The 12,141-nt window shown below is 36.6% G+C and overlaps 1 protein-coding gene across 4 annotated transcripts; it reads left to right on the top strand.

The window, feature by feature from the left end:
- The first annotated feature begins 5,215 nt into the window (after nt 1–5,215).
- LOC103714696 (zinc finger protein CONSTANS-LIKE 10-like) lies at nt 5,216–11,805 on the top strand. 4 transcript variants are annotated; one of them, XM_008802057.4, is made up of 5 exons: nt 5,216–5,355; nt 6,552–7,210; nt 8,072–8,293; nt 9,170–9,492; nt 10,980–11,805. In XM_008802057.4, the coding sequence occupies exons 2-5, from the start codon at nt 6,629–6,631 to the stop codon at nt 11,098–11,100; spliced, it is 1,248 nt and encodes a 415-aa protein (XP_008800279.2). In that variant the 5' UTR covers nt 5,216–5,355; nt 6,552–6,628; the 3' UTR covers nt 11,101–11,805. The 4 variants fall into 4 exon arrangements, with proteins under 4 accessions (XP_008800279.2, XP_008800277.2, XP_008800276.3 ...); XM_008802055.4 differs by having other exon boundaries at nt 5,235–5,384; XM_008802054.5 differs by having other exon boundaries at nt 5,235–7,210.
- The last annotated feature ends 336 nt before the right edge of the window (nt 11,806–12,141 follow it).

The following is a 12,141-nucleotide window of genomic DNA, read 5'->3' as shown; positions in this document are numbered from 1 at the left end:
TACATAAATAAATATAAATTTTAAAAGAATATTTATGTAAATTTAATTTTTTAAAAAAGCATCTATGCAAAAAATCCTATATATATAATGTTATGATATAGCATTTATTGTGTAATCTCAGCCTGGCGTATAATGTGTAATTTTAATTTTTACATCCCTTGCAAATTTTTTTAATAAAATCCACACGAGGTGAGTTATTGGTTAAAAGTTTCTAATAGGATTCCATTAACATGATATTCTGTTATATCCGATCTTAGAAACTATAATTGGTCATTATAGTGATTATAATAGACATTATTTATCTCGTCTTGTGTGATTTTAGAGTGGTTATATAGCCTTTATGATGGGTAAAATGTTGTTGTCCTTCTCTAGGTTTAATAATAAATAATTTTCTTCTTTTATGAACCTTTTCATGAAAAAAATATTTTGGAAAAAAATAAAAATATATATTATTTTATTAAGGGAACATGCAAATGCCAGACAGTGACATTTATTTATATTTATAATAACACTAAGTAACTTGTTGTAATGGCCATTATTTTTTCCTTGATATTATTCATGTAGTAATGATGGGGGAACATTATAACAGTCATTTGACATGGTAATGTTTGTTATTTAGACCATGCTATGATGACAGGAAAGAACTTGAACTTTCCAAACAACGATAATTATTTAAAACCCATACTTGAGTCCTAGTCAGTCTTTACTCAGCCCCACCTCTACTTGTTTACATCTGAAAAATACCGCATTGTGAGGTATGTCAAACATTGGTCCAAAATAATATGCAAGGAGTAGCAGGATGAACATCTTTAAATTAGAGATGCTCTAAATATTTAATGATGATTGATTTTAAATTAAGAACTTGATTATCTTAGATAGAGCTAATAATTTTAGGAAGATTTATAGCTTACGAGTTTATGTACAAGAGTTTTATAATGAAGGTCTAACTAAAGAAAATTTACCTCGAATACAATATATATCGACAAAAATCTTACTTTGGGAGGGGGGGAAAAGAAAGTAAAATTATGATCCAAGTGTTGTGTTCACAAGCATTGCATCCTAGCCCAATGGAGCATGGATTTATGCTAGAAACCCTTCAACCATGTTCATTTAATTTTTTTTGTTGGGTTATCATTGTTGCCTAGTTGCAAGTATATAAACAATAGTGATATATACATGAAAAAGTAGTCGAGGTGAACTACAACTGTCTACATGCAAATCTATGTTGTTATATAACGTTGTCTTGACTTGGACAAAATAAATTATATCATTTTTTTGAGAATTTAATCCTAAATCTATATTCCCGTGAATATGCGTTAAGAACATACTGTAATTTTTTTTTCAAATAATTTTGGGTGATCTAAATTTGCTATTACTTCCTCATCCACACATTATATTATTGGGTGTCTAGATTTATAACCTTATATATAGCACTTGGACATGCCCTTATACTTTCATCAGTTACATATCTTAAACATTGTGCAGTGTATTATATGGAGAATTTAATAATCAACTTTTTTTTTAGCAATATCAATCTTGGATTCTTTAAAGGACAAGTTTTAGAGGTAAGGTGTGTACAAGCAGTTGGCGGTAGGTCATCAGATGATTTAGAATTGTATAGTTTGAAAATTGTAGCTATTAAGGTATAATTTTTAATTGGCCTAGATCCATCATTGAGCTGGCGGACTAGTCCAACCACGAAGCAATGTGCATTAAAGCACATAGATTGCGCTCTTTTCTAAGTTGTATGTTCTTGTGATGTTGCTCCATAGTTGGATTGGTCCATTAGCTAAGCGGTGGACCTGGTCCAATCAATAATCACTCGCTATCAGGATGTGGATTATTTTATGACTGCATGTTTTTTTTAATAATTTAATAGAGACCAAGATATGAAATTATTTTTTTTTATATAACAACTAGGGCTGAAAATAGGCCGAGCTAGGTTGGGCTACACCCCTACTTGAGCCCCACCCAAATTTTTTTCGGGCATTGGGCTAGACTTAAGTTTGGAAATTTTTGGAAAGTTTAGGCCCAAGCCAGCCTAAGCCTAAGCCTGCCCTGAACTCGATTTGGTCGGCCCAAATTTGTGGAATGGACTCTAGTTCATTAAATCACAAACGATTTTCTCATTAATAATTCAGAGTTCCAGTCATTTTAACATATATTGAATTGTATCCAATTATTATACATTCAGAAGATTCTACAGAAGTTTGAGAATGCTAATATTCAATAATTGCGAGCCTAAAGATTTAAGGAAGGATGATGTGGGCTTAAATTCGATCTCCATTTCAGACTTTGTTTGGGCTCAGGCTCGATCCTAGACCGAACAGTTTGGCATAAAAAATAAATAGGCTATATATTTAATTCTAAATCGGTCTTAAATTTTTTAGGCTTAGTCCATAGCTGGGTCAGAAGTAGGCCAGGCCCGATGGACCCGAGTCGGTTTGAGCCTATTTTCGGCCATAATAACAGCTCTTGTAGGAAATTCATTCATATTTAGAAAAATAGACTGTAGTGCAGCATCTCATGCCAGCGTGACACTATCACATGCCCACTTCTCTCTTTTCCGTGTCCAACTCCGGTTTTTCAAATGATGCTCTCCTAAACGCCTCCTGGCAATAATTTGACCGAAGAGGACCGTACATAACGTTTTAAGGAAGCACCTGGAATCCCAATTTCCCGTTTAACTAAATCACGTCGGTGTCGAGTGCGCCACGTCATCTGATAAAGACCATTCATTTCCGCATCCAGAGTAAATAAACGGCGCGTCTATATCACACTTCCGAATATTTCTACCATTCACTGGATCGCCCGAATCTCAGTTCCCACTACCCCGACCAGCCAATCAGAACCCACCAGCTAGCCATTCCTATCCTTGCGGTCCCCACATGAGCGATCCATCTAACGACACGTGCACCACCGAGACGCACTTTTCCGTTGGCGTTGCAGATAATCTTGCCAGTTCAGCAGCGACAGAGCCGCGTGGCGCTGACGTCACCATCCAATATTGCCTATGACGTGGCCCAACCTCGCCCCGTCCCGCCGTCCGGTAATACCTAATCCTCCTAGGAAATATCGATACAATTATGCCCCTTGGATTAAACTAAATATCGCTTCGCCGACTTCTGTCTCTCCATCCATCTGATCCTGATCAGACCGCTGTGATCCGGTGTTTCAGTTGAAATGATCAGTCCGAAATTTCGCTCAGATCTGCAGGAGCAACGACAAGGACGCAGATGCTGACACGTGGTAGCCCACTTTACGAAAATTAAAGTTCTCACGATGATTGATCATCCAACGGTCATCATGCACCGAACATAAAAGTATAATTTTCCCAGGAAAAGATCCCTCACCTTTCCCCATAAAGCTGGCGGCTGCGTACGTGACAAAATTCGCCGCTAGACCCGGCCGTTGTAGGTTCTCCCGGCAGCTTATCTAGTGGATCCTATCCTGACCGTCGGATCAATGAACTCTAGATCCCTACCTACCAGCGTAAATAATCACAGCCACTTATTTTTACGGCCATTATCAAGATAAATACTTGATGAACAAAATTTATAGAAAAAATAATTATAATTGACTACGACTCCGAAAAAATTTTGGAGGTCCAAAAGACACTTTCTGGCCCTCCAAAAAATGCTTTTATATAAAAAAATATTTGATAAAAATTTTAAAAAATTATTTTAGAAAAAACTGTTTTGAGCTTTATCTTTTTTTACCAAAATTTATATAATAAAATATAACAATTACACACTTTGTTTCTTTACGAACAGAAAAATTTATTAGAGTCCTAACTAAAGTATTTTTTCAGTTTGTTTACCAAACACATGTTAAAGTACCACAGCATTTTATAAATATAGTTATCAAACAGCAAATATTTTTTTAAAAATTTTTTATTTCAGAAAACTCTACTTCCGATAGTTTCCAAAAGTTCTACTACCAACAGCTCTTTCAAACTAGATCTACATGTGCCACCATATGATGCTTATAGTAATATATATATATTTTTTAAAAAATACTAAATAGCTAGAAATTATATTTTATACGGTATGTATTATGTTATGGTGCACACCATGAATCATCGAAGACTTGTTTTTTTTATAGATCTTATCCATCAAATTTTTATCTTAGTGCACCACTATAAAATATGCACTTTACATGTCGAAACAGAAATAGGTCCCACCAAATGGAAGACTAATGATTTTTTGATTGGTAGAGGGGACCATTGATTGCAAGGTGTCTGTTGAGTGGTCTTCCTGTTCAGACGGTGGGGACCGTACGCGAGCGTAAGCTTTCTTTGTCGTGGTGGGGTCGACCTTTTTCGCTTTCGACTGTTTAATAAGCGAGGGGTACTCCGATCGGTTTCTCTCGTGGAGGAGGGGTAAAAGTGTATTTGAGGTATTTCCCAAAATTTTTCCCGGGTTATTTATTCCGGAGAAAAAGTTATTGTCATTAGCTTCCAAATGTTGGTGCCTTTTTGTCATAGATGTCCATGTCAGAGTTTTTATTTACACCTAGTACCATCGTTGGATGCATTATTTACATTGAACGCCTTACGGAATTCCTGCGTTTAGAATAGTGGGCATGTTTTTTTTTTTTTTTTAACACAAAAAGCATCACATCTAGTGCAAGTGCAAAAAATGTAAAAAATAAAAAAGAAAAAAATTTTCAAATTATCTCAAATCAGGCCATCGAAGTGGTGAGCAACGAAGAATGCCACCTAGTCGGCCGTCCTATTCATTCTTTGGAGTACGTAGGTGATCCAAGTATCCAAAAAATTCTGCAGAAAAGTGTTCACCACTAAATAAGGCAATGATGCTAGATCCAACAGATAATACTGAGTTTTCTTTAAGCCGAATTCGAACGGCCTTAAGAACATGGCAGACAATGATCATTGGCTTTGAATGGTCATGATTAAATTATTATTTATTTATTATTATTTTTTATTCTTTTAACACGGGAAGTCCATTATAACGGAACGGAGAGGGGCAAATGGGTCATTCGGCAGGGCCATGGAAAAAGTCGTCCTGACGCCGTACGTCTCGAGTTGGCGTTGGATCTCGAGTCGGGCCTGTAACCCGCGCCAACACTAACCCCCCCTTATCCTCCCCCTTATTTGCGGAAATGCCCCATAAAAGCGCAACAAGGCTGCGAGGCTTTTTTTTCCCATTAGCTCTTTGGGCCCCGCCAAACCCCACCATCATATCTCTACCCCCTCGTCTCTCTCTCTCTCCATAGCTTGGCAAGAGCCAAGAGGGAGCCCGGAATTCTTCTCCTCCTCTCTAGGGTTTGAAGACGAACTGGCACGAAGAAGGGAAAAAGGAGCTTCCTTTTGATAGAGATATATCGGTATCGGCAAGTATTCTTGGAATCTTTCTTGTCAGGTTTGGATATTCAGCGGCTTGTTTGCGTAGAAATTGTGTTTATTTTTTCAGTTTTTTTGGAGAAATTTAAAGAATTTTGGTAGTTGACTGTTTTCTGAAGTAACGTTCTTATGAATTGTCTTCTCTTTTGGATTTGGATGTGGATTTTGAGTGCAAATATAGAATTTGAGGTGATTTTTCTCTTTTCTTTTTGAATTTTTGACGAGAGATTACGTGTTTTAGCTAAATCTTTATGTTAAAGAAAGATTTTTTAACTTTTTTGTTTGTATATTTTAGATTGGTTCATCTTTGTTTTCCTTTTTTAAATTATCTTTTCTTTTTGATGTTAGAATGCTTATTTTTTATGGAAATCTGTGGAATTTTTGGAAAAGAAGATCTTTTTTAGATTTTTCCGCATGTTGTTTTTTATTTAAATTTGTTGCGAGGATCCTACTGCTAATATAAGTAATTCCTCCGGTTGTGAGTCTATGAGATCCGCTGGAAATGTTTGGGCGATTTCCTATGTTTTATGATAGACTTTGGGGGCTGAACCACTCTTTGAAGTTGACGTGATTAGCTTTTGTTTTTGCCTTATGTTCTAAGGGTGATTTAAATGAATATGCACTAAGCAACAATCTTTTAAATTCTTTTGGAATTGGAAGATTCTAGGCTTGGAGGTACTCATGTCCTGTTACTCTTGATGAATTTTATAAGGTGGGGGCGGCAAATTGGGAGAGTCCATTTGCTTATGACTCCATGAACTGGAATATCTTATTGAAATATGATATGAACGTGGATAGGCAATTGTATAAGCTGGGCATCTGGGTAATTGGAGCTGCACATATGTCTGCTTTTTATAATTAATAGCTATGGATATCAAATATGAACTGTTTATGGTGAGATTCATCCATCTTTGATGCACTATGCTTTTAGCAAATCTGAGGTGATTGCATCGGGAGATTATTCTTTTGATGTTCAAAGAGTTATATATTTCTTTCTTTATTTTTGGTGTGAAAAATGATCAAAATTGTGCTCATTATGCTCTATTGGTTGTATGCACACGTGCACACATGCCGATGTTCATTTTCTCAGGCATGACCTAGTATCCCTGTAACGGTGCTTGAAAGTTGCAGGAAATGCTAGTGGCTTTGATGCTGAATAATCTTAAATTGGAAGACTCTTGTGTAGGTTGCAGAACTTTTCTAAAGCAAAACAAGGAGTATTATTGCTGGTTTGGCCACCTATCTGGTTCCAGAAAAGGAAGCATGGGTCCTCTTTGTGATTTCTGTGGCGAGCAAAGATCTGTGGTGTACTGCAGGCCTGATGCTGCTAGCTTATGCTTGTCATGTGACCGCAATGTTCATTCTGCAAATGCACTTTCTAGACGTCACTCTCGCACTCTTATGTGTGATAGATGCATTACACAACCAGCCATAGTTAGGTGCATCGAAGAAAATGTTTCACTTTGCCAAAACTGTGATTGGAATGGGCATGGTGGTTCGGCTTCATGTCATAAAAAGCAGACAATCAACAGCTACACAGGATGCCCATCAGCAGCTGAACTTTCGAGAATTTGGTCCTTTGTTCTGGAGTTTCCTCCCATGCTAGATTCTAACTGTGAACAGGGGATGGGCTTGATGAGCATCAATGATAACAGTGTCAGTAACTTCTGGGGAGCTCCAGAGAGCAGCAGTACCATAGACATAGCCAGCACAGGCAAGATGGATGATATGGAATCTGCTAATAAGCTCAATCCTCGGATTGTTTCATCTTCAATAACTGCAGTAAATCCTATGATATGCGGTGCAGATCAGCCAGCTGGTTCAGTGGATTCTACTACTCCTAAGGTGCATGAAGGCTTTAAAATACCCCTCTACCGCCAAACAATGAGTGTTTCTGACTTCTGTCACTTAGATTTGGTTTCAATCAGTTATGTCATGTTTTGCTGAAAGAATCTATTTCCATTTATTGATTTGAATGAATGATCAGTCTGTTAGTCTGTGTAGACATATGTGTTTTTGAATGTCTGTGTATTTTTTTTTGTATATGTATTTATGTATGTGTATTCTGGTGGAAGTCTTTTTATTCACGTGCCATGTTCAAAGCTTCTCCTATTTCATCTGTTGAACACCTTATGCACTTTTTTTAATTCTTATTTTGTATTTTCTTTATCTTATTGCATATGAAGTATCTGTTTAGAATTCTCTGTTTCTTGAAAGTACTAATAAAAAGGTTGTTTATCAAGCATGCTTTGTAAATTATCTTGGTCTGTTCACACTCAAGTGTATAGTGTACTACTTGCTGCTATGTGAAGGTCCATTCCAAGTTTTGGCTGCAGTTATGTTCATGTTTGTTGCAATAAGTTTCATCTGAGCCTGCTTCATAAAGCATCGCAAGTGTTCCCCAAAACACTAAATAAAGCATCTGGAATGTTCTGTTTCCCTTTTCATCTGAGCCCACTACATAGGGCATCACTTCAGTTTGAAAGGAATGACCATTTTTATGGACGTGATGTTTCACTTTGAACAAAAAATTATGTTATTTTCAAACTCAATTAAGTTATCACTTTTGAGTGCATAAAAATTATGGACAGTCATTTAAAACAACAAGACGTGATGCTGTTCTCAACACTTTGTGTTTGTTTGAAAAATTGTTTGCTTCCTTTGTGGTTGCTAAGTGCTAAGTTACTCTATAATTCAATATTGCAGCTATACTCTACTGGGACAAAGGATCTTTTCTGCAAGGATGACCTCTATGATGATTTCAACATGGATGATGTTGACTTGACTTTTGGGAATTATGAAGAACTATTTGGTGCGTCTCATAGTACTGCTGAACAGCTTTTTGATGATGCAGGAATTGACAGTTTTTTTGAACTGAAGGAAATGTCAGCTTTCAATTCCAACTGCCAGGATGAATTTATTGCAGAGGTACATGTTATAAATTCTTTCAAGTGCCTCTGGTAGGGGTCTTCATATGCTATGGCCATAAAAGTGAGATTTCTACAACTTTCAAAACATAATGCATGGTTTTCTAAATTATTCTTGTAAGGAATCAGCTGCATGGTAACTTGGAAAAAAGAAATCCAGGTATAGTAGCCAAGAGAGTGAACTATATCCCAGATACTTAGTAGTATTGGCAGCTCCAGCTTTTTGTAGTTCCCATAAATTTTCAGTTTGTTTTGGCATATTGTTCTTCTTAGCAGTCTTCAAATCAAAAATTGAATCATCCCAATTTATTTATTTTTTCTCCTCTTAGCAAATGAATGGACTTCTTGATGACCTAAACTTCATAGTTCCCTTGATAGTCGACATATGTCAACTACAATGATTTACTGCCAGTGGAAACTGCCAAGGGAAATGATCAAGGAAAATAAAAAAGTAGCTAAAAAACTAGCTCGTGGCCTGTGTTTTTTCGTATATACACTTTACTAAGAAATTGCTTTTATTCCTCAAGTCCATAAATTTCTATTGCATTATCTGATCTGGAATTTTTTTCTTCGACATTAAATATGCTTTGTTAATATGTCATCTTCTTCCTTGTATGTTCATGAGAATTTGCTTGCAAAAGTTGATCTTATGCCCTCAATTCAACCGTCAAAAATCTTTTCATGGTCTTATTTACTGTAAACTAGATTTCTGGAGTTTCGAATAGGTTTCTGTGCACGTGCACACTTTACATAGGCATATCTGAGCGCTTGTGTGTATTCGTATATATCTATATCCATATACATATACATATGCACGCATACACACTACGTATATATGATAGATAGCTAGATCCTTATTCTCTTTTTTACTTCTCAGGCATCATCTGGTGGACAGGCCGAACCTATGCGAGCTACATTTAGCAATGCAGTATCTGCTGATTCTGTGATGCCAAATCTTGGAAGTAAAGCAGATCCTAACCTGTGTTTCCCAGGAAGGCAAGCTCGGTCCAGCCTATCTCTTTCCTTTTCTGGTTTGACTGGTGAGAGCAGTGCTGGAGATTATCAAGATTGTGGGATGTCATCGATGCTTTTTATGGGCGAGCCTCCTTGGTGCCCTACTGGTCCAGAGAGTTCCTCATACACTCCGGCTGGCAGGGACAGTGCTGTGATGCGTTACAAGGAAAAGAAGAAAATACGCCAGTAAGTTTTTAACAACATACATCTGTCATTACATTCTTAGATGCAAGCAGGTTTGCGCACACACCAGCCTTTTATGCCTTTTATATTTATATTTTTATTGTCATAGGTGTTGGTCTTAAATATGGGATTTTAGAACATCCAATTCAGTTGCACATGGATCTTCTTTATTTGAGAGTACCAAGGCCATCAAAACCTATCAGAAATTTAAAAGCATTGGGAGTATCTATTACGGATCCTTAGTTCACATATGAACAAGAAAATGATATCAAATTCTCTGGATATGCGGTGTGTGTAAACAAACCATTTGGTAGCCTGTTACCTGACAAATAACATGAATTATGCTTTTGACAAAGCCTCCCAAGTGGGCTATGCCCAAATTTGATTGTCAACTGACTGCTTAGCTTAATGAAAGCTTATTTATTGGCTGTACTGTTTATCTTTTTCCATTAAAAGATGCTTAGATTGGATAATTACAATCACCCAGTCAGAATAAACTCCCTTTATTCTGTCCAAGAGCCCAGCTTTTCTCATATCATTATCTAAATGCCAGTATCTTTGTCGACTTCATGGCTCTAAACCTTATATATATGGAAGTTGTTCTTGTGTAATATATAATTGTCTGTGACCATGTATCAGCACAATTTACACGTGCTAGTCAATTCGCATCAACCACTTTTGGGAAGTTATGAATCAGATATTATGAAGTCCAGGTTCTGTCAGTGTATTATGTTTCACTGATTTGTTGTTAATGCCATGACATTCTGATGAGCATTAGAATATATATCATTATTCATTCTTATATTTTTATTGTTTGCTATCCTATACCATCGTTAGCATATTTATTGAACAGCATTCCGTTAATGCAATTGATAGTTTAGGATCCTCCAAAAAGAATAATTAGGATTAAACTATTTAAAAGATAGGCACTTCAGGGACTTGGATTGTTGACTAGTTTTCAGATGGACCACATGCCTCACGTGAAACTAATGAACATGAAGTCTGCATCTTATGCAACACACCCACTGTCCAAATTCATATTCACCTCCTTGTGTCAAACTTTGTGTCCAAGCTAGATTCCACAGCTCCCTGAGCCTGTCTACTGCTTACAGGTTTGCTGAATTATATCCTTGAGTATGTCAACTTCATAAAAATATCATAAAACCTCAAAACAACATCCATATCATCATTCCTGTTGTCATCAGCTAGCTATTGCTGTTATTTTCTAAACCCTAGAAATATGTTATCATTCAATTAAAATACTATTGTTTATCTTCATGCACCATTTTTGGCATATGACAAAAAGCATTGTAGTTGTAGAATTATCTGCATGGAAATAGTTGGTTGTATATCAGCTATGCTGATACAATGTTACAGGTAGCTAGAGTAACTCTCGATGTTCTAGTTTGTTTTGACAAAATGATTGCTAGTAAAACTTGTAGGTGAATTTGAATTGCAAAACCAACAATTTTGTTCTTGCTTTCAAACAGGTTTGAGAAAAAAATTAGGTATGCATCTAGGAAAGCAAGGGCAGATGTCAGGCGGCGGGTGAAGGGACGATTTGTTAAGGCAGGTGAAGCTTATGATTATGATCCACTCTGCCAGGCATGAAGCTGTTGATAGCAGCCCAACATCCTTACTTAGTGTAAGAGTTACTTTCAGCTGATAAATATTTTGGGATACTCCAGACTGATATGTACCCTTCCCTTGAATTAATATGCCCATCGGTTAATCAAAAACAAAAAAAGGCGAAAAAAATGAAAAAAGAAGAAGAAAGAAAGCAAGAGGATAAAAAAGACGAAGGTTGCAATGGTTGGCTCAGAATTCTTGAAGTAGTCATTCCGGATAAATTTGCTGAGTCATGTAGCTGCATTAGGGTCAACTCAGCCCCCAGAAGCCCAGCATTCAAGTAGTTTGTTCTTCCTTTTCTCTGCTCTATCTGATGGATCATGCATTTTCTATAATTTTGGACAAGGAGGCATTTAAGCCGCTCTTCCAGTACATATGAACAGGTATCCATTCTGGTTCATCGATCCTATCCTCCATCCTATCTCATGCCTCTTCATCTTTGCTCATTATTGCCTGACTCCAATTTTGGATCCAGTTTCCATGCCTTGCCCTGTGCAGAGCACTCCTACCAACTTTGGCTTTACTTAAGATGTCTGTACGTACTAATTTTTTTCTTGTGTAATCTGTAGAGTATACAGTCTGTTGTAACTGAGAGAGTTCACTTTGTATTTATTCACATGTGAAAGAGAACTACTTATGTAACTGAAGGTTTGGAAAAGCTGTAAAGTTGGTCTTTTTTGCCTTTAACTGTAGAAAATACTGTAATTGAATTTCTGTAGATCTCTGTTTAAGTCTATAGCTAAGCCGATTGATTTCTTATATTTACAAAAATCCTTAAAAAATCTTATTTGTATGGTCTTATTTACCATGCTCCCTTAAGTTCTAGCTTCCCTTCAGTCATGACTCTTTAGTGCTAGCTATCTGCTACTGCTGCTGCTGCTGCTCATGCTAGCTTTGTTATTCATTTTTTTCTATGTTTCCTTTGTTCCATTTTCGAGGCCAGTCATCCTAACTTTTTTTTTGTTTGTTTTTGAATGGGAAGTTCATCCTAACATATAAAAAGGCATATTTGTCATAGCAATG

This window comes from Phoenix dactylifera, chromosome 11, assembly GCF_051530095.1.
Source record: "Phoenix dactylifera cultivar Ajwa chromosome 11, Ajwa_hap1_PhDact_Kaust_v1.1, whole genome shotgun sequence".
NCBI classification, from domain to species: Eukaryota; Viridiplantae; Streptophyta; class Magnoliopsida; order Arecales; family Arecaceae; genus Phoenix; species Phoenix dactylifera.
Note: the sequence above shows the minus strand (reverse complement) of the source record. Positions and strands in the feature narration are given on the sequence as shown.

What these genes read in the sequence shown, in the direction of transcription:
- LOC103714696 (XM_008802054.5), top strand. Translation starts at nt 6,500, where the DNA reads ATGCTAGTGGCTTTGATGCTGAATAATCTTAAATTGGAAGACTCTTGT. An exon ending in AGGATGAATTTATTGCAGAG is followed by an intron (nt 8,294 to 9,169) that starts GTACATGTTATA and finishes TTTACTTCTCAG; the next exon opens with GCATCATCTGGTGGACAGGC. An exon ending in GAAAAGAAGAAAATACGCCA is followed by an intron (nt 9,493 to 10,979) that starts GTAAGTTTTTAA and finishes GCTTTCAAACAG; the next exon opens with GTTTGAGAAAAAAATTAGGT.